General features: G+C 42.1%; 1 protein-coding gene across 9 annotated transcripts in view; it reads left to right on the forward strand.

Annotated features, from left to right (window-relative positions):
- LOC117241677 (protein trachealess) overlaps positions 1–23,639 on the forward strand; it is a 138,337-nt gene that overhangs the window by 38,833 nt on the left and 75,865 nt on the right. For 3 of the 9 annotated variants that reach the window (XM_033507662.1, XM_033507659.1, XM_033507666.1), the window contains 2 exons: positions 4,340–4,387; positions 12,992–13,021. The exons of 2 other annotated variants lie outside the window; for them this stretch is intronic. In XM_033507662.1, coding sequence (XP_033363553.1) covers positions 4,340–4,387; positions 12,992–13,021 — 78 coding nt within the window. The remainder of the gene's footprint in view (positions 1–4,339; positions 4,388–12,991; positions 13,022–23,639) is intronic. 4 more of the 9 variants (XM_033507661.1, XM_033507664.1, XM_033507668.1 and 1 more) reach the window with 2 other exon arrangements.

The following is a 23,639-nucleotide window of genomic DNA, read 5'->3' on the forward strand; positions in this document are numbered from 1 at the left end:
ACTGTAACGATGTGTCGATGATGCGAGATGGATAAACGTTAGGTTGGTTCGTATGAAATGTTCTCTATCGAGGTGCATCAATGGCATCTGTTAAATTTTATCTTCAATTAACAAGTATATCAAGGAGAAGGGGATTTGACGTAAACCACGCATCTACGGTATTAAGAAGCTTCGTGACGAGCACATCGAAACATAGTAATCCAGCTGAGTAATTTTCTTATCCGCGGATTATTAAAAAGAAAGCTGTAACGATTTCGTTTCAACTCGCGAGTTCGCACTCGTCTTTCTCGAGTTAACAGGTTAGAATGGAAGACGCGCGAATGAAAGGCAGAAAACAGAGAGCTGACGTAAGAGGAAGAAGAAGGATCGGGAGCACGGCCGTTGGGGGGACACGCGTATCGCGGTGAAGCCAATTTCGAGAGCGCTTTGTGCGGCACGCTGCTAAAAATGCGTGGCGAATCGACAGCGAGGATCACAGGCTGACGGGGCAGCTTCAAGATCCATCCTGTCCCGTAGGATCTTGAACGGGCATCGGATCCGGTCAAAGCATTCCATTGTAGTGGCCGTGCTCTTCTAGAAACGATTCCACCGATCCGCTCGGATTCGTGGTGTTTTTCGCCATCTGCCGCCGCCGTGGTAAAGATCCCCCTATGATTGGCTTCTTCTCATCAGCGTAATGCGACAACATTAACCGGTGGCCACCGTTGCTTCCTCGTCTTCGTGTATCCTCCATGCGTATTCATGGCGACTAACTACGCGGTACGCGTGTATTAATTGACAAATAACTTTTTACCGCGATCGCTGGACCCGTATACGGGTCGCATTGTCCGCGATTATGTACGTCTCTGCGCGCGTGAGAGAGCTTTTCTTCTCTCTGTCTCTCTCTTTCTATTTCTTTCGATTTTTTCAGTTTTTTTCCTTATACCACCCTCCTTATACCCTGGTCGGACTGCAGCGGCAATGAAATGCTGTTTTCCGAAAATGGCGCTGGAATGAGGACAGGTCTCCGGTAGCGGCGCGCACGCCGTCCTATCATTTAATTTGGTATCGGATACTTACTTCTGCCCTCCGTTGAAACCCTCGGCTTAAGCCTTTTCTTTGCGTCCTCCCTTCCATTCCGTGCACACACACGCCGCGCTCGACCAACCTTCGTGAACCCCGCGAGAGGTGCTTTTTGCCACGGACACACCGACCAGCTCCAAATCCATTTTTACTCCGTGCCGAGCTTAGAGAGAATGTTACTTGGTTCTTTCGTGCGTGATTCGTGCGAGAGGGGTTGTTCGAGGCAGTGCAGAGATCTTTGATACTTCCGCGTAGAAGACGTTTAAAGATATCGATGTTGTTAATTCTGTTGCTATGTATGTTTGATGTAAAAAATATAAAAAATCCATGAGATTCCTCTTATACGGTAGGAAGATATATTTGCGAAGAATTTGCGAATATCTTTCGACCGTCTTTTTTAAAAAGGTTTTGATAAATGAGAGAATTCTTTGTAAAGCTGGCAGAGAGCTTACAGAGAGCTGTATTAAAGATGTCGATAACTTGAGTCTTCTAATATTCCCATTTGAAGGTATCACCTTATTTATCACCTCGTGAATCGATTATCGAGTATTAAAAGAAACCAGGAAACCATTTAGCCTGCCATAAAACGTGTAACCGGTAATTACATATTACACACATGCTTTAATCGATTCGAGACAAAACACGGAACACTGTGTCTACATTCCAGAATTTATTCCAACATATCTATCGTGGCTACACGTTGATCAGAACAATTTCCACGTGCATGTAATTCAATTACAGATGATTAATACCGCATCGTGTCAAAGATGAATTTAATACCCAGAGATATTTCTACCCTTCTATATTTATTGGTATTTAATATCTACGCTTGCAAATCTATAACCCTATACATATTTATAACTCGATAATAATCTATTTCTGGTAATTATTAGTCATCATAAATTTCCAATCAACTTTATTTTTTACTCGTGCGCGAAACTAATTCGCTGTTGAATTCGTTTCTTCTAATTACATATTTTTAAGCTCCGTATTAACAGCTCTTTCTTCTGACCATATCAGAAATATTATTAGCACTCGTTGAAATTGATAAAAAATTCTTCGTTAACATTCTACGCGTACGATTGGATCGGTAATCGATGAGAAAGGTAGAGAAGGATGGAAATCTGGTAGAAGAAGCGCTCATTAGCACTTATGTAGCGTCTACATCGTCGGTGGCAATGAGCATCATCGTGTCGTAACAGTTCAGCATAGGAAACGTCTTCGTAAAAGGAACGTCCAGCGGTTAGCTCCGAGCTTCTCTGTAGACGTGCACCAGCCGGACTAGTTACCGGTTAAGGCGTTATAAAATCTAGCGTAACCAGGCTACGCTTCACTTTTTCTTTCGTAGGAAAAGTATCGTGCGTTTGCTAATGAGAGGTTGCTTGGTTGTGCTTCATAATTAAGCCGGTGAAAGTTTCCCATATTTCCTGACAAAATCCCTTAACATAACAATCGGAAGTCTTTCTCGTAATACGTATCGATAAAAATATAGATGTTTGTGGCTCTTTCTGCAAGAAAATAATCCAGTATTTCGATTTATGACGCGTTTTAAAATTCCAACGAATAAGGATATTGTTTAAAGAGAGTCAGAGTTCAATTTTTATCTCTTTTATCTATTGGAAAAGGGGAAAAATATATACATATATCGGTGTGATATCAGTTTGTATCCTGGCAACATTAATACATTCTAAGAATATAATCCCATTGGGTTTTAATAGGTGATCTTCCCTTCGAGAGAAACTTTCGGATCGAAAGAGGGGTGACGTTGTGGCATAGACACAGATACGCAATCCACCATCGAGATAGCCCGTTTTATTGGCATCGTAGCCCTTCTGATCTCAGGCAAATGAAGATGGAGCACCGACTTCTTGCGTGTCGTGATCAAAAAAACATGATCGCGTAACTTTGCCCCGGAAGACGTAGCAATTGTGATCTGAAATTTTGTTTTTTCGATATATTCTTGAAAATATGATACTCGAAACAATATGTAGCGGTACATGAGTCAGAGGACGATGCGAATCGAGAGCGACTCGTGTTGTTGTTTTGCCTCGGGATATTGACACCGTCTGGACGTACAAAACGTAACGATAAACAAACTCCGGGCAAAACAATGTCGCCGTTACGTATAAATAAAGCACCAGTATAAATAAACGAAAATGATCGTTAAAAGTATCGGTATCGGGCATTCTTATAACGATCAGTATCATTATACTATAACGTACGGGTATCGAGCATTTTTCAGCGAACTACGATGCTAAACTGTTCCAAAAGACCATCGCTTACCTGAAAAACCACCAGCGAGATCCACGTCGTTCGCAATTAACAGCGACATAACGAGTTCTCGAGCAACCGTGCAGACTCGCCCAGGGGTTAAACATCCCTGGTCGAGGGGTAAGAGCGCGTGTGGCGCGAGAAAGTCGTGCTAGGGGCGCGCGCAGTGAGCGACAACCAACTGGTGGGGGTGACGTTTGACGGGGGTGGCTCGGGCAAGGCCGAGCATGAGACCGACACGCGCCTCTACTCGATGACACTTATGCACACGCCCTCAGACCGCGTGCGTGTTGCGCCTGTCAAAAGTCTTGTCCTCGGTCGCGGTACTCGCGCGCTCGTCCTCTTCTTCCTCCCTTTCTATTCCTCTTCGTCATCGGGGGTTGTACTTCGCAACGTCCACTCGCGTCGAGTCGTTGCTCAACCACGTGTTACTCGCTTGGATACGAATTTGGAAAGAAGAGGAAGATTTAACGATGGAACTTTCTTTTCGGACACGGTTTCAGTGACGCTTTGTGATCGTGAAAATTTGACAAAACAGACTTCTAAACGAAGTTGTATCGCGAAGAGGAGGACAAATTTTCGTTATCGTACTATAACTTTGATTTTCCATTCGATTTCACTGACTTTCGGTGATCTTTTGGTGAACACTGACGGGATGAATGTTTTTTTCTTGCTGGTGTCATTTGGGCAAAGAAACGTTGTTAGAGAGAAATTGTTTGGTGATTTGTCAACTTGAGAGGATCTGATTTGTTCGATGGATATTTGGGTTATTTGAAGTGATCGGAAGAGGGTACTTTGAAGTAGTGGGTTATGAATAGACACAATGGGGTGGGATTCTGAGGGTTGGTCTCTTCGGGATTGAACAGAGAGACAGTAAAAGAACGATGGACGCGGAAATGTACAGCAGAATGTGGCAAACGCCTAATCTGTACAGCACGTATAAATACCCCGCTCTAATGCAGCTGCAGGCGAACAATAACGAATTTCATTCGTGGTTTCATTCTAGGAAACCGTCCATGGACGACGTTGGAAATCCTACCTCTGTCAACGCACGGTGAGTACGTTTTATCCTGTTGAGTAATTTCTCGCGAGTGCTTGAGTTTTCGGTGTTGCTTCGAATCCCTGATATTTCTGTGATTTTTCTTCGATGATTGGACATTGTAAATATCAATCGTGTTTCAAAAGTATAGAAAATGCCAACTTATTGTATAAACATGTGCTTCTAGCTTTTAATAATCCAACGTATGAAGCAGCACCCTATAAAACTTTTTCAAAAATATATAGCAGCATTCTTTTCTTTTTTTATGAACTACAAGCGAAATTTTCTAACGGTGTAAAATACTTACCGTTAACATCTACGAATGAAACTACAATTTGTCTGTAAAAATCGCATTTCAAGTTCCTACGATCAGATAAACCACAAACCAACTCGATCAATTGTCGACTTAGTCGTCGACGCATCTACAATCGTTTGCAATTGCAAAATAGCAATTAACACTTTGACGGACAAATTTGATTAGGGCGAACTATTTCCAATACGCAATTCTAATTCAGTAGCCACGAACAATCGTTCGGACCATCGAAATATCGATATCGGTGGCAATCGGGAGCGAAAAAGCGGCGTCGGTACAGGTAAAATCATCCTGGACCGTGCTATCGGTCGCGATCATCTACCCTCTTTCGTCGGAGGCTTCGAGGACGGCCTATCTGCCGCAGTAACAATTGAACCCGTAATAGAATCACATTTATTCTTATTACCCGACGAGGTCAAGCGACCAACGAAACGCCTTGGCCCGATCCGAAGTCGGATCAGCTCTTCTCCTAAGCCATTTCACGAGCTGTGTTATTTCTCCCCCGGCGTCCACGCACACACGTTCCCCGTCACCGCTCTTTGTTCGGTCCTTCAGTCGAATCCTTCTACTTCCCTTTCTTACTTCGTCAAATTGTGTCGTCTTTACTGTTTTCTTTAAACACGCTGGAGTGTGTTTGAACGTAACTGAGATGGTTAGAGTTCATTTGTGGATTGAACTTCCAATATACTTTCAGCTTAGTAATTTTATATATGTATATGTAGTTGACATTAAATATGAAATATCGAAACATTAAGTTTAGTAGAATATGAGCGTGAAAGTAAAAGGGAAAGATTTGTCCGGTAGGTTTAACTTAACGATACGTAATGAGATGCTCGTGTTTCGTTCTCTCATTAATTTAAATTACGTTATAACCCCTGCAAGTATCATTGTAAGCCTAATCTACCCTATGCGCGTTTAACTCACGAAATTAGCATACCCTCGTACGCGTACCCTCTTAAGCTCAAACGCTGATATCCTATCGTTCAAATTTCTGTTGTTCCAAATCTGTCACTTATTAGTAAAGAATATTTTCTATATTTCTTTCGTTAACGATGATATTAATTTTAATAATCCGTCGAGAATAAATGAAAGAATAAAATAGAGGTCGAGAGGCGAGATAAAATTAAAAGAAGATGTTACTCTTAGAGTTGCAAATGTGAGAAAGTCGAATGTAAAAATTATGCATTTCGCGAGTAAGAGGAACTGAATTTAAAAAAAAATCATGCATCTTGTACTTGAAGGAATTATGCGCCCTCGGGATTTGTTTAATTAATACAACGATGACTCATACACCTATGCACCACAGTGCGTAACAAAGCATCTGCCACGGTGTATCTCGTTCTCCATCTCGCCACGTTCTTTAGGACTGAACCTACAAGACTATCAAAATCCTTTGCTCGCGTTATGAAGATGCCGCCTTGCAGATATATATATATGTATATATATATATACATATACATGTATGTATGAAATTTCTGCAGAAGGTCCTAACCCATTCTGATGTTGACAATAATTCATCAGCCCGTATTGTTGTACGGCTGGTGAGACCAGAGGGACGACGCGGTTTCTCTTATCTTCACAGAGATTTCGTCAAAATTTCCGACCTCTGTTTTTCGCTTGTAGATCATTGTCTCTAGTGTGTAGCGTTAACCGGAATCTCGGTTAATGGCATTAATGTTGAAGATTAAATTTGGAGAGAGTCGTTGATCCATGCAAAATACTTCCCTTTCTACAAAAGACCAGGAAGTTTCCTAAATATTTTTTCGACCCAGTAAATCAAAATCTATTTAAAAAATACAAAATCTACATAGAGCAATAACCGCCGCAAGCAGTAGTTCTTCGTCGTTCTTCGTCTAGAAAACTATTTGATCGCATTTCGCTGTCCGTTCGGACAAAGATTAAAATATCTCGATGATATAATTGAACGTTCGCACGTACTAATGGCGGGGCAGGTACGGTTTAACAGTTAAACTGCAGAGGTTCGTGTAACACGGCGGAACGGCGAGTAACCGTGAAGGTGTGATGATAAAGAAAAGGTACCTACGTGGGCGTAAACGGGTGGCGACCTCGGAGGCGTAACCAATGCTCCAGGCGACAACCTTATCGAATGGCAAGTATGCCTCTGCTTGGGCTGCCAACCTAACAAGCGGTCGGCCGAATCCTTTGTACGCGTGGAAACACGACCATTCGAGAAAAAATTGCGCTACTGGTAAAAAGATTCTAGCGATCGAACGTTCACTCGGTTATTCGAGCCGGTAAAAAGCCAAGTCGATGGACTCCGATATTCGAAGATCTCTTAACTTTAAAGATAGATTATGATTGATTAACGATCGATGAAGTTCGTCTACAAGAAGATTCTGTCGTTGAGAATATTGCATTGGGAATTAATTTGAAGGAAATTTATTAATTATCAAACAAATCGACCTCTCCAAGATAAAATACCTCCGATCGTAGAAAAAGTTGCGTCTCCGGAAAATCTATTAGATCGAGCGTATCAAAATCTCGCCAAATAAGATACATCAACCGGCATCAACTCCGACAAACTGAATCAACTCGTCCAACCTCGTTAAAACTACCTTAAAAAACGTAACAACTGAACAAACCCGAAAAAGAAGGAGCAAAAAGAACGTGAAAAAGACAAATAAAAAGAAGAATCTTCTCGCGAGAGACGACATTCAGAGATTTCGCCGGTGAACATCAGAAAGGTCTCATGCAGGAACGGCCTCACCTGACTCCAGCCACCGTTACGGGAGACTCCTTCGGTGCCACTATTAATATTAATGCATTCCGCCGTTCTTGCGGCATTGTACTCGCGTTGACGGTGCTGCTCGTCCAACGTCCAACCTCGTTCCCCAACAATATCCACGCGGAACGCGCGTGTGCGAGCACGACCGAGACTCTTACGTTTATACGCGTTCGCGTCGTCGTCGTCGTCGTCGTCGTCGTCGTCGTCGTCGTCGTCGGGTACTCGCGTCTCACAGAACACCGTGTGGCAGCTGGTGTGTTCCCAACTTTCTTGGCCTCTCACAGGTCCAAATGGCTCCTCTGATTGTGTCCCGACGGTTTTGTGCCCGGTGCTGGCTGAATATTCAACCGGCCGATAAATAACGTTGAAAGGAAGAGAAACGAGCGAAACAATGACGAAGGAAGATTTTTCCCCGAGTTGGTTGGGACGGCCGCGTCGAGACATCGGCTTGGTACTTTTCTTATGCGACGAACGCGCGCAACACCTCTTCTTCCAGCCGACTCGTTCGGCCTCTATTGCCACGAAGAGTGCCCCGACTCTCCTTCTATTGTCGCGCGCGATTTCCTCCTGGTCTTATGAGAGCTCGACAATGCGCGTTTCTACACGCTCTCGCCTACCGTAACCAATGCCCCGCGTTACGCTCTGGACCGGTGATCTATACCGAGCATTCTTCTCTCTTCACCGTGTCCCGTGTTACCGGCTTGAACCGCGACTCCGTGCCTCTACTCCTTTTTTTTCCTCCCCCTTTGTTTTCCAACTTTTTTACCGTTTCTTTCTTTTTCTCCCTTTCTCTCTATCTTTTTTCTTTTTTTCTTTTTCTTTCTTTTTTTTTTTTTTCTTTTTTTTGTTCAAATGACGAAAGGTTCTGTAGAGGCTTCTAAAGTTCTATGGAAGTGCGGAGAGGTTTGAGAAGGGAGTGAATGATTTGGAGGCTATGGTGGACGATGGATGTGTTCGATCAGTTTGTTAATGTTTTGCTTATATCGGATACTCAGTTTGTTTAATTCATACAAGAAGTTTACGATATACGAGTGTTCTTCTTTTCTTCCGACGACCGCCTTAGCGTGGTTCTTTGATGTTTCTTCCAAGTACTACATACTTGTTTACAGCCTGCCTGTCAGATTTACAGACTTTCTTTTGTATCACGTACATAAGAAACACATAATCGTAAAGATTTTTCTTCGTTTTCTGTGGAATATCCTTCGCGTAGTCGTCCTCTTTTCCTTTCGTCTGTTTTTCTGTTAAGTATCGCAGAATCGAAAGTATACTTGCCAGGTTTTTCTCCTGTGATCTTCGATTATTTTATTTAACGTTAGGAGCGTCTAAAATTGTCAAGGTCTGCGTTCTTCTTAGAAAAGAAAAGAAGAAAGGAAAAGTCGCGTGACCGAATATGGTCCAAAATGGCGCAAGATTTAGAGAGCTACGAAGGGGGCATGCGCGTATCCACGGGGCGCCGATGCTTCACCACAAATCTTATTCCCTTGATCGACCAATATAAAGAAAGGATTATGCGAATATTCGGCTACGATATCTATCATCGTGAATTATCACGCCGTACGTTAGGACATTCGCGGAGACTTATTATCTGACATGATTTAGGGGAGCTAAAAAAGTTCCTCCACGGCCGAAAGAATACGCTGCCTCCGCATATTTTTCTGGCATTATACGCCATGCCGCGAGAGTATCAATTAAATGATAATGTGGTGATTAATAGGAATGATGCGGGCTGCTGATCGTTCGTTTCGCAAAAAGGCACCTCTGCCACGAAACTAACGTTTACGAGATCGATGATATCTCGGCGAAAAAATCAAATCGGAGGGTAGTCGGTAGATTTCGGAGAACATTCGTCATTTTTAGTTGAAACACGATTGTTACGATATCTCCTGTTTCCATTATAAATAAACAGACGAGTTTGTTAGCGATTCAAAGAACGAGCTTGAATCGAGAGAAATTTCGGCGAGGCTCGATTATTTTTGACGTAGATTAAAAAGATTAATACGTAGAAGTATTTACATAAATTTACGGTACGTGTTAAACGTTAAAAATCACCGATACAAACACACGAAGTAAGAGCAACTTTTGATAAATATCGATAAGATATCGATGAGGTAGGAAGAGATACCAGAGGCGTTTAGAAAATTCAAATACTCGTCGCATAAATTTTCTCAAAAATATAACCTAATTCTTCTTATTTCGAATGCTAGTTTGTAACCTAGCTCCTAGCTAGCTTCAAACCACTGCCAAAAGTCAGTAAGTATCGATACAACGTAGCAATCGCACGAATACATTCTAAGGACGAAGACATCGGGATATCGCTAACAGCGCTAATGAAAATGTAACGCGTAATACGCTCGTAAAAGGTATTTGTTTACAAACTTCTGAATACTTTCGCGAGTCCGTGTACGTGCATGGTGGCATCGACAGGGCTAACAAGAGCCGTGAACGGTGAACCGATTCGGTCGACAAGGATCGGAGAACCGGGTGTAGAAAGAGGGCTGTGCGTCGGTTTAAGCAGTCCAGCGACGTCTCGCAAATTATAAGAACGTGCGTCCGGCGAATGCACGTGGCGCAGCCGAATTTCTGCACGTGGGACGAGCGGAATTCCTAATAAGTCAGGCGACTAGACAGAAGTCTCGCGCTCGCGCCCGGTATCGGCTCGTGCAGCTTGGTGTTCGACCAAGAGGGCCGAGATAGGAGTGACGTCACGGATACGTGGGATTCCTCTCGAGCAGCTGGATCACGTGCTGCGGCCGAACGTGAGGCTAACTTAAATGCGGATCAGGGAGAAACCGTTCCAAAACCGATCCCCAAATGAATGCAACCGGCCGCGATTCAAATTGTTTTCACGTTCTTCCGTTCGCCCGCGGTATCGACCCTCTCGACTCGTTCAATGAAGCTCCGAGGCTTCTTCTCCTCCTTTTTCGAGGTCAATAGCTCGATACACCGCTTCGACATCTTCTCGATGCCTCGAGTCTTGAGTCGACGTCGCGGACCAAACGAGAGATACCATTACGTTACCGCGACTTTACAGACATTGCTTAGTACCAGGCAACTCGTATCGTAGTGTTCGATTCGCTGATAGCGTATTTTGGTAGAGCGTTTTCGATAAATAGTATCTTCGATCGTGTCTAGAAGTGCTTCGCTGACTTGGTTGTACGTGTACTAAGAAAATATGTTAACGTGGCGTTTAATTCGATGGTGCTGTCGACAGTGTATTTTGCTAGAGAATTTCTGATCACGTTTCGTTTGTTTAGTAGTAGAGAATTTTTAACGTTGCAGCGACGATAGCGTATACTTATATGATTTTACGATAAAATCTTTTCTCCTTGTCAGTTCGATCTTCTTTTATTGTGAATTTAAGTTCTTCTTACGAAGTCAAGTAGATTGATTCTTTCTTTGAATTTCCATCGCATTTGCGAATATACATTTATATTATAATGTGAAACCTCGTCGGAGGTTCGATCTCGTAGATCGTTGGAAAGTTTCGATTTCGATTCCGTCTTTCAGTTCCACCATCGAGTGTCTCGGTGTTATCTCTCGGTGGTCGGTCAATTTACACGACGCTGGGGTCCGCGTAAATAGAAGCACGACTGATTTAATTTCCCGTAATGGCAATTGACTGCGATTGTCGTGTGGCCATCGACGTTCCCAACGGAGGCCACGACTCGTCTTCCGCATTGAGACTTCGTGTTTTCTTCGATAGCCAAGACGTCTCGAAAATTTGTTCGTCAAACGAAATTGCACTCGCTCTTTGTTAAGAATGAATTAGATTTCAATTTAAGAACGAAAAAATGTACAGACCGCGTGGTACGTATGTACGTAGCATACGAAAATATATACCCAAAGAAAGGCGTGAATTATCACGTTTAACGAATAAAACAGATCTGTTACAGTAAAAGATCGAAACTGAAAGAAATAACGTCTGAATCAAAAGGATTCTCATATAAGCAACGCTTTCAACCATCGTTTTCCCTGTGACTCCATCGAATAAAAAATTCCTCCCATCGCCACTAACCGAAAGAACATTCTCGCCGATTTCCAAGAGCAACCAAGAGCATCTTCTCGCGACTTTTTCCTATCCATCGAGTCAATTCAAACGATCGGCGCGTCCAAAATAGGAGAACGTGTACGTCGTTGGAGAGGAAGGGCGGAAAGAAACTCGCAGTAATTACGTGTTCAGCCTAATACGTCCGGCAGTGAAATGCCGCACGAGATCGAGATACTGGGGCCGAAAATTTCTCGGCGCAAAACCGGCCGGTTAACAATGGGTATTTTCATTAGTCGGGGCCGAGGCCCACGAAGACCGAACGGTAGGATATTTGATTCGGTTTTTATCGGTTCGTCCGACATTCCGAGCCGCGGGCCCGCGCACCCTCGATCACGGTCTATCGGAAAAACGCCGGCCTCTGCCGATCTTCTCGATCGCGATATCAGAAGAAGTTCCATTTAGGAGAAAAATAGCATTGTAAATGCAACGTGTCGCGGGGCTTGTTTGTTGTCGGTTCGAGTTTCGCGCCAAACAAAAACCATCGCTCCCGGTACGCTTGCTTCTTCTCCATTCTTCTTTGCAAATCGATTTCGGATCGTTCAGGAGCATACGACCGTGCTTTTTGGATTTACAGATCTCAGAAAATGGAATCGTTACTGAAAACAGAGAATTTGAATAACCACGGTGCGATTTTAATATTCGGAAGTTAAGTCAATTCTTCTCGTAACTTTTCTAAATTCGCCGACAGTAAATAGTTTAAAGACTCTGGAACGAATCCACGAAACGCACACTTCGCCTATTTAAATATTACTTCAAATGATTACCAACTGGATAGTCATCGACATGTTGCAGCTTTCATTATCAAAATGAAGCTGATCGATTTCATCCTTAACGATGTTCCCGAGAGGCACAGACGTATCATCAAAGTCACGTGAACGTATAGACGTTCTACGAAGACGTATCGAATCGCACACACGGACGCACACAAACATTGTCGCGGGTCCAAATTTTTCCACTTGGACAATGCCCGTGCAGGTTAGGGGCTGCAAAAACTAAACGGGTCCGGTCTTATCTAATCTCAATATAATTACGAGTGCACGTCATAAAATTGCTTATTATACTATGGAAAACTTGATTCGGGGACCATAATACGGGGTTTGGAAATTAACCTTACCCGTCCGTCTGCCTACCTACGCTGGTGATGATTATGTCTACTTATAGGTATAACTACTTATGTGCACCAAACTACCCGTCTACCGGCTCAAATAATATTCGCGGTTCTTCTCCCCATTTTCTTTCTTTCTCTTTCACTTTTTACCCACCTGAATCTTCGTCCAGCCACCCTTCACTTTTATCCTCCATCCCCTGCCTTCTTTCTTCCTTCGTTTTTCCCTTCCCTCTATCCACGCGGTTTCTTCTCTCGTTCTCCCTCGCTCTGAAAAGGCTGCACGAAACTAGTTTATAAAACGGGTCGGGCTAGCACACACTGGCTTTTATTCTGATCCAATGACCCCAGCGCCGGATCCTCTACCAATGCTGTTGTAGTGACGTATGCTTGTTTATGTGTTACAGATTTGACGAGAGACACTACGCTTTCGAAAGGTATGCTAGCACTTAGTCAGAATGCATGCCGAGTTCGATTCTTCTATTTGCCTTCGTTTCTTTTTTATGTGCGTTCATTTCCTTTTTATCTGTTGGTTTGTTTCCTTTGATATTGGAGTCTTTCTTCTAATCTTTTCTTTCCTTTGCTTTGGCTCTTTTTATTCTATTTCTTCTACAGACAGAATGTTTCTTATTGGAAGTAGATCATTTTTTGAGTATAGCTATTTACTTGAATTTAGGGAAGAGATTGATGTGTTTTCTTTTTTTTTTTTTTTTTTTTTTTTTATTGAGGAAATCACTTTTGTCGAAAAATAAAAATATTTATTTGGGATTCAACGTTTCTTTATACTTCGGAACTTGATTGTAGTTGTAAGCGCCGGTGCTAATGCTCTGTTTGCTATTATTCAAAAAGAATTTATTTCTATTTACAAATGATATTTGCTAGCAATTGAGCGACTCGCTAAAGGCCGAAGGATGCAAATCGCGCGATTCAAGGGGTCCGACGAAATTTCGAGGCAGCTGCCGTGTGAATCGATGTGGTTGGATAGCTCGAAAATGAGGAGTAAACGACGTTGAGAATTTTTAAGGTATCGAGGACTTTTTTCTTGTGATGTAAATTACCTGGCAGCCGAACGTATACGCGATTCTCCGCAAGGTGATAGTTACCTTTCTACGGTGTTAGATGATCGTGGAATCGCGAATCTGACGAATTTTCTCGAATTGCCAGACATTGTCATGTTAAATCGTTATCTAGCTCCTCTTTCAATACCATAGTTCTTCCTTATTCCCGTTAAAATATAATCCTCTCTTACTTCTTACGATTTCGACTTCTCAAATTCGTTCAATTCACAAGCCCGTCGTATTCCAAGAAACTCATTTGTCACACATCACATCCTTTTATTCCTTTCAAGCAAAAATCAACATCACAAAAACGCGAAGCCAAACAGCGAACCAACGAGGCAAAAAAGAAAACGATAAATTTCCATTAAAAACGTAATGATTGGCGAATACGCAGGTGAAGGATGGAAACGCGCGAGACGAGGAGCAAGCGTATTCGCGGTGAAGCTGGTAGGGCAGAGCCGGGCGAAAGTAATTATTGCGCTACTCGACGATTAACTTTTTTTCAGAGCCAGGCCCTCGCGCGCCCGCTCGCTGCTCTATGATTTCGCAGCCTGTATCAGCAGGATAATAACGTTCGAATATTCGTGGCAAGAACGGAACGTCGGATCGGCGTTAACCGGCACTCGAAGCCGCCACAGCCGAGCGTTCTGATCGAGCCGAGCATTTTTCCTTTGGGTCCACGAATGGTCCGGGTCCCAATTAGTCGAATAAATCGCCACGATAACCTAATAATGATTCTATTAACAATGTAAATGGGACTAAACTGCGGCGGGACGCGAGTCGAACCGTAATCGCGCCTCGTACCCGTAGGTAATAATCCCCATTACCAAAAGTTTTCGCCTTGCTCGCGTTTTATTCCCTCAGCCGCGACCTCGAACACGTAATTCCGTTTGCATACGCATAATATAACGCATAATATGCTTCCTATGAATCTCCATAATGGCCGGTTCAAAGTCGTCTCGCGGGCCTGCGATCCTCTATATATATATATAAGCTTACGCAACGAACACCATGGCCCTCGTCCACATCGACGATGTCGACGACGTCGATCATCGGTGATTGCGTCGTCCACGTGTGTTTTATTAGGTTGAGTGTCGCATAGCCTCACGAAATTATTTCAACACTTTGCATACAAATCTTTTATATATACATAGATTGTATGTTTCGTACAAAACATCTTGGAATCTCATTAGCACCGTAACGAGATGCGATTGTCATCATTGTATAGGACAATATATAAAAAAAAAAAAAAAAACTAATTTCAATATACGATCGAAGAATATTACAACTTTCGGAACAATAGCTTCCAATCTACGAGTAACTGTTATAACGCAGAGACCTCTAATTACGCGATCTCGTTATTAAAAACATCAAGCGTAAAACTTAAAAAGAAGCAAATAATATGATCGTTGCTTTATAAGAAAAAATCGTCTCGGAGAAGGAACTTTAAGAAGTAAAGAACGAGAAGAAAAGAAGAAGAAGAAGAAGAAGAAAGAGTAGAGGCAATGTAATCCGACGAATGGAGAAAATGATCAAAGCACCGCGTTTACACATTTCCATAATGTGCGTGCATTATCGTGCGCCGACGTGGCCAGCTCAATTATCGTATAAATATTATCCGGCTTTGAAACGCGATTATGTAAAAATTCGAGATGGAGAGCGGAATTGCAAAGCAGCGCGATTTTAAGTTGCGGGATATGTTCACTGTCGTTGTATTATAATGCGGCCAAACGAGCGCTTTTGTTTCCCGAAGGACCGCTTGGACTCCCTTGTTCGTCTTCTATGCTCGTGCGATGCTTCATCCCCTCCCGCTCCCTCTAAATCCTCCTCTTTTCGAATCTTCTCCACTTTTTAATTCTTGATTTTTTCATTTATCGCTACATATTAGGAGGCTGGTTAGAAATTAATGTAATTTCTATAATATACGAAGATCATAAAAAACCGTGATATCAGATCGTTTCGTAAGTTTTGTCTATCGAAAGTTTGGCACGAAATTACAGAAGAGCATTATGTGTTTAATTTGATATCGCCTCTTGCCATTTCCAAACTAACTTTACCGTTCCGAGCTTGTAAAACCTCCATAGCTTAGAATCTGTATATTTCGTAAAAATATAAAGATTCTCCAACGTTACGCTTCCCACTAATAGTATCCCAATAATAATATTACGAAATAACATTAACATTAGGAAATATGAAAAGAAACAACTCATCCTCTAGCTATAATTCTAATAACAAGCGTTGCGCCGAATTAAGAACGGTGCAAGAAGATCGAACGTTTCATCGAAGGGGCAAATCGAATATTGCTCCTTTCCACGGCGTCTAATCGAGCACGGTTCGTTGCATAAGTATAGACACGAACACGTCGACGTTCTTATTAAGGTAGAAAGTAGGAATGCAACTTACGGAGCATCAGAGGGTACAGACGTTGAACGTTCGATTCAGCCCGGCACAATTCCACCAATCCCTACCTAGCTTCTTAAAAGGCATTTTAAATCGGCGTGTCGTGAAAGAATCTCATAGAGATGCGCCGTATAAAGGCATTCCACCAACCCTCCTATTCTTTCCTCTCTTCTTTCTCATCTTTTTCTTTTTTTTTTTTTCTTTTCTTTTGTCTCCTTTAACCGTTCATCGTTTCGATCATCATCGAGAGAGCTTCCTTCGCTCCATTCTTTCCTCGTTGTTATGACCAAGTATTTTCTAATTCGTTACAAGTCACTCGAAGATATCGCCCTTATTTGTTTAGTTCAGAGAAAAATGTAAAACAGACAAACGTCATACGTCGTACTATTGATATTTTAAAACGTTTAAAAATTTATCGAGTAGCTACTATGCATAGAAAATTTAACGATTATCGACGCGTACTGTCGCAGGTCCTTCCTTGGTTTATAACACCTCGCGTCTCGGTTCCGAGACATTCAAATCTCCAGCGCGGAGATTTCGCGCGCCATAAGACCAAACGTTCCTCAAGATACTGGAAGTGTCGGTAAATGATATCGCGACGGAAAGCTAGGATAATGGAGCCGGAGGTTGAAGGTTGACAGAGGGGTGAATATGGCTACAGGCTATGAACACTCTCCGCCACCGCAAATCCGAGATTCGATAAGCCGACTATAGTCTTTTATTAGGATCCACTCAACGCCGCCAGCGTAAACTCCGCACCCTGTTAGGCCACTCTTTTCAAAAGGTATCCCTCTAACTATATTTCCATGTTGCGAATTGTACGTGGCTGAAGAGAGAGAGCCGCGAATATTCCAAATCGAGCGAATGCCTTGAAAATCTTAATAAATTAATTCGATAATAGGATCGAAACGAAGCGAACGATACGAAGAAAGTAATTTAAAAAATATACAGAAACGTAATACAAAATTAACTCCTCGATACCACGCAGATTAATTTCTTCTCTTAGCGATCGATAGAATATTTATAAAATCACCCTTAGCCTGTTTAAACTTGCTACAAAAATATTCATACACACACTGCATCATCCGTATCCAGAAGCATTAATAATAGAACAAAACTACACATACACGCACATAATCGAAGAAACCACATGGTTTAAGCCTGCTGTGACACGCTACTCGTTTATTCCATAAATCTGACAATAAATAACGGACATATTGGGGGCGTTGGATACCGTGGACGCTTATCGTATCCCACAAATGCGCCGGAACGCATTTAAAATGTATTGAACTGTCACGGGGCAGCGGTTTTCCGGATTTTTACATTTTTCATCGGCGCCCAGACGCAGGTCCGCGTGGATTACTGAGTTATTGTTGTTCTAAGTGTGTCGGTCAGCGGGGGGAATGGAGAGACCCCAACGCATCGACCCCGGGGGTAATCCTGACCATAACAGTTGGAGGCTCGCATCCCCAGGACACTCACCCCTCAGCTAAGTGCAAGCAACGGGAGGAGAGAAAGCTCACAGCCCTTGGCTAACACACGTCCCATGTCAAATAGCTGCTCGTTACGTAACTTCTGGACCTACTCGTCGTAATGCACCGTCGTGCATCCACGACTGTCGTTAGTCTTTAATTCAGCTTCGTTCTTTCGATCCTTTTCACCCCAATCGTACTTTTCTATCCTCGTGAAATTTCTTAAATTTCAAGCAGAGACAAAGTAATCTTTACCGATACGCCTGATTTTTTGTTTCACTTTTTTTTTTTTACGAGGATATCGTGGAAGAATAGCGCTAGTTCGGTTTGAAAATGATTATACGTAGCAGCGAAGACGACAGATATGGAACTTTGAATTTGTACCTCATTTTCATACATACACGTTGTCATGGCGTTTATGGCAGGCTCTTTGCGTATACCTGTTACACGGCTATCACGCTAACGTCTAAACGATTCCTCGTAAAAAGCGTTAAATTGCACGCATTAATTTTCGCCGGCTTATAAAGGGGAAATATGTGTATGTAATAGGATGTGCAAACTGCTCGACGTCTTCCATTTTCCTTCGTTTATCTTTCTGTGAAAGTTTAAAAAGTTGCCATTGCGTCTATCGCTTTAGCCACTGATCTTTAACAAATTCAACAAAATCAGCTTCCAACTCCGTTCATTTCATTAAAATCTCATTAGACGGTTCTCATCCGTAAACGAAGAAGCAAGAAACTCGGTATATTAAGAGAGTAACTCGTAAATCAGCGATGAACGCGGTACAATTAATGGAAACGGGCGGGGAACGAGATCGCGGTAGCTCGTTAGTTTGCAAAACGTTCGCGGCGAATCGAACTCGCGACATTAATTCCGTCAGGACAATTCGACCCAATTAATCTCGACACGCGAGACCACGAGAAGAGAAGAGTCGGCGGTTGAATCGTGCGCGAGCAAAGGACGAACAGAGACTATCCTAATCTGCATCGGCAGATTGCTCTGAGAATTGACACGGAGGATTTTGCCTCGCCCTTCGAAGTTGGCTACACTTGACGTCTCATCTTAAATCAAACCGTCTCTCACGGCCAAACACCTTAGAGTCCCTCTCGCGGCTTCCGCTACAGAGCATAGAACTCGATGCATACATTAAGGCGGTTTTAATTGAGAAGAGTTCCCCGGACGAGAGCCGCTACGTTGATAATAACGATCACGTTGAATCTTCTTCGTCGAGGGACGACATTTAAGGCGTCAACTTGCCGCGATCTTGCCATCAAACTTGAGGAAAATTTATACTGTGACGAGCTTCGTGGCAATAAATGTCATTCGACCGTTAAATCTTTCACGCTCGATATTCTGTATAAGCAATATCGCGTACGATTATATCCTTAACTCTTAATCTTAAACATATCTATCTCTTTTTCTCTCTCTTTTTTTTTTAATTTAAAACTCACGAGGCCAGATAGTTAGTTAATCGTAAAACTGAAGAGTGCAGCGCTGCCGAGACTAGGACATCCAGCGAATCGACGATATGTTCTTAACGGCAAAGAAACGAGCTGAGTAAAATAAACCAAGTACTTGACATAGAAACGGAGCATACATATATCACGCAGTGACAGTGCTATAATTGCATAGAAACCAAAAAAAGAACGTGCAGCTATTCACGGGAAATGTAATTAACGCATTGCTACCAAAACAAACAAACTAACCTATAGAATAAACGCGTCTGAAGCGCTATACGTATCGGGGAATCAAGTTCATCGACGATACGTTGTCTTTAATTTCCTTACTCCGTAATCACACTATATTACCAAAGATACATCGATTCTTCATAGATATCAATTATAGATAGCATAGTGATCTTAGAAAAAAAAGAAAAATTGGGAGAGAAAAGGAGAGGAAGAAATAAGCAGCGAGTATCGAACATGCGTGTATACATTATAATGTACGTAACGGTAGCTAGCCGATTCTCTCGAGTAAATTAGTTTACACGCGGTGAACGTGTTCAGCAAATGAATACATAGGACGATCGTATTCCTCCTCGCGAGGCGCGTTCTATCGCTCGTGTCGTTCTAATCAAACCGACTATGTGTGTTATGGGAAAGACGCGAAGTCTGGAACGAAAGGAAGAATAAACGATAAAAGAGAGGATAGAAATAGAAGGTAAGGCAAATGTGAAATAAAGGAGCGAATAAAAAATTCGCGAATAAAAAAGGAACGTGAATAATTATTTAAAAATACACGAATGGCGAAAGAAGATGGTAAAAGGAGCCTCAAAATGAAAGAAAATTGGAAAAAGAAGAGGGACAGAAGAACGAAACTCGTTTTCTCGTGCTTGGACTGCGACCTAACTGCGATTCGAAACGAATGGTTATTAAAATCGTACCTTCCGTGCCGATTGTAACTTTTCACGTACTAGTCTTCCGATACAAGTCGTTTTCCCCCCTTCTTACGCGTTCTTCTACCCCCTGAAGCGAATTGATAGCGAGCTTGCGTACCGTGAATTTGACAGACGATTAAACATCGAAGACCTGTGGTGCTCGACGACGACGCTCTACCTTCTATTTAGGAATCAGCGAATCGACCCAGTCGAAATTGAACGTTTTCATGCCTGCTGAAATTTCTTCCTCTGTCCCCTCTTTATTTCTTTCTTTCTCCAACACCAGTTTGCATGACAATGTGCCGGGTAGGTTGGTTCCAAGGAAATTGTTGATGTACGATTTGGGATGGGTGGTTCAGTTTGTTTTCGGAATTAAATGGAAGATTGGCAAGCAAGATTGTCGTGTTTTTCGATGATTCGATGCGTGGAATTTTGAAAATGGAATGATTTTGCGTCGCGTTGACGATTGGATAAAAATACGATATTATTTCAAGTATAAAGTGGAAAGGAATCCTTCGAATGATTTGTATCGAATGGAAAGGAATCCTAATGATTAGAAAATGAACAAAATTGTGCTTATGTTTCTTCAGACGACATAGTCTCGTAAATAACGCAAGCAAAAATAAGATCTGGAAGAGTATGAAACAAACAGTAATAAAAGAATTTAACAGAATTTGAAATTTCATTGTACAGAATCTACGTTTAACAAACAATGTCGTCAATGGTGAAAATAACAAAAGAAGAAGAAGAAGAAGAAGAAGAAGAAGAAGAAGAGGAAAACCAAAAAGGAAGAAAAAGGAGAAGGAGAAGCATTGTTAGCAGAACGTTGACCGATAACTGCTAATAAGCCTCTGCGTTCGGGCCGCGCTTATTATAACGACGGCGTCATAAAGAAATGCATAATAGAATTGTAAATGTATGGAAATGCTTTCCCGAGCTTTTGAACGGTCCGACGAGAGGACATGCATTTTTCTTCAATTGCATACTCACCTTTTGAATAGGTCGCGCGTCTGGTCTACATGCACACACCGTATCTTATGCGACCGGCCATTGTATGTGTATTAACACAATGCAGAATAAACTGAGCGACTGAAACGGATTACACTCTTCCTCCGTGGAGGCCAGCTTCAAAAGGATATGCAAACGATGCGAACGCTAACGTGGCTTCCTTTCGACCAGAATCCGCGTTTGCATCGTTGAAAAGCTACTTTGTCACGGAAAATTTTTCTTTCGAAAAATGTTGCTTCGTGGATATACGAATTGCTGAAAAGTTCCACCGCACAGAAAATCTTTCAGTTGGAAAATGGAAGTAGCGATCAGTCGAAAGCGTACATTCTTAAGCTGTAACTTTCTCAACTTTGGTTATGGCTGTTGCGTGATGTAAATTTAAAGCTACAAAAGGTTACGGTATAGCGATGTTTGACAAGTCGAATAAATCTCTGTTTAAATTTCATTTCTATAATTATCTCCGTAAATGTATGAAATTACGTAAAAATTCGCAGGTTGGTTAGAATTCTTGTTTCTGACGCTTAGGTCGATCCTCGTGCTCCACAACACAGAGCGATTCGATAGAATTGCTATTTGCTTAAAATCGATTATTTCCAACATAGGACATAGTTCGCGAGATACACCCCTCGAACTGGAATCGAAGAAAAGAAAGAAAGAAGAACTGGTGAGGGGGGCGGATATGGAGGCTTGCGAAAGGGGGCCGATCTAACGCGCTCGGTGTTCGGCATTTGAAGCGTTCCGTTTAATTAGCAGCAGTGCGTTTTCTCGCAGCTCGTAAACGGAGCAAGTAGACGAAGTAGATGAAGTAGAGGAGGGATGAAAAAAATTTCAGGCCATTTCACAGTAATTAAAAATGTTGTAATAAAGGCAGGGAAGGTTCTTTTAATTCGTAACGGCTTATATTTATAGCGTCTTGCGACTAATAATACCGCCCTCCCTCGTCGCGGCGTACAACAGGTTAGCCAGGGATGGCCACGCCTCGAGATTCTATAGTTACGCGCTTAATTACCCATCCTGATATACGACGCCGATCGAGAGCGTTTATTAATTGCGCTTCAACTTATTATTCTTCTTCTGCCGCGATATCACCGGCCCTCTAATGAAATCTCGCCGGCGAGGCCACGCCACGGACAAGAGAGCTTGATCCTGCTTTCGCAACGTTGTTAACTCATAAATGAAAACACTGTCTCTATACGTGGATCGAACGAATCGATGGTTTCGATATGCAGCGATAAGAAGGCAGCTGCGATATTTCAGTTTAAAATATATTTATTGAGAGAGAGAGAGAGAGAGTTTACTACCGCGAATATCAGTTGATTATGAATTTACAACACGTTTCGAAAAGTGATTCTGATTTTATTTTCGATTGAAATTATTTAGAACAGTTAGTTGAACTTCTGAAAGTTTAACTAATTTTTACGGAACGATAACGAGTATTCAGTTTTGTCTACTAATATTCTTCCGAATGACAGAAATTCCCACATTTGCCCGATTCCTGGGCTATGAATACAAATAATCGAAAACGTTGGCGGAAAAAGAGAAACGGCCGCGATATAAATTCCACTTTAAGCGCAGATACGTATGCGTTTCGGATAGAAGCAGTTATTCATAAGCAATGGAGTATAAATAATACAGTAGGCTACTGCGCCTCTGAAACATTGAAAGTCTTGTAAATATTGTATCGGTTGAAGGGGGAATCTGCATACTTGTTATCTGCCTTCTGCGGCTATCTCCTCTCGTACTTTCATTGTCGAAAATTCCATTACATTTTCTCTTTTCTAAGTGGAAGAAGAGGATCCAAATATTTCCATTTCGTATAGTCACACGAGCCATAGCAATTCGTTTTAATTTATCTTATACGCCTTGTTCGCATCTTCGTATCTTTCCGTTAATCTCGATTTCACATTTCTCGATTTTTCTACACGTGTTGCGTAATCGCGATATTACATCGAAAATGGTGTAACTTTCCTTGGTTACGGCGGACAAGAGTAACGAGGGATATTTAGCACATAATGTTACGGGGACTCATGAATTACAAGTGCCGCGTATTCGTTACGGATATCTCGAAACATTGCTGTTGGTTCACAAAGGAACGCATATGGCGCGTTCGCGGTTATAAATTTCGTGTCTTAAGCCGCGGTATCATCTTAAAATAGAGGCAACGTCGTAAATAATGACACGCGCCTTCAAAACGGCTCGTCCCGTGTCCATAAAGAGGACAATAAAAACGAGCAGCCAGTCTCTCGCGCATCACAGACCGACATATTACCAGATGTATTGTTTCACCGATTATTTAATATCTTCTGCAAAACCATCGTAATACAAGTGCCTCGTAAAAACTTATGTACGGAGCAAGAATTTTCATTAAAAATTTCTCCCGTGGTTTTTATTAACTTCAAACAGATTATCATCAAACTTGCTTGCGAGAATTCCTTGCGCAAAGTTAAAACAGAAGAATGGAAATTTGTACAGACCTTTAAAGATTTCGTTCGATCAATGTTTGTAAGGAAATCAAGTTTCGTACGATAAAGTCTGTGGGAATAACGATAAGAAGATAGGCAACTGTAATATTTTCTAAAATTCTAATTCAACGACAAAAGGCATTTCTTTTCGATCGCTCAGTACGAAGTGGTTCAATTCGGCTGGACTCGATCGATTTCGAAAGGTCGTTTAAACGGTGGCATTGCATGGTGAACGATAACGCGGAGGGGCATTAATCAGATGGAGAAATGTCATTAGG

This window comes from Bombus vosnesenskii, unplaced genomic scaffold (genome assembly GCF_011952255.1).
Source record: "Bombus vosnesenskii isolate JDL3184/JDL3185 unplaced genomic scaffold, Bvos_JDL3184-5_v1.1 scf7180000016261, whole genome shotgun sequence".
Taxonomy (NCBI): Eukaryota; Metazoa; Arthropoda; class Insecta; order Hymenoptera; family Apidae; genus Bombus; species Bombus vosnesenskii.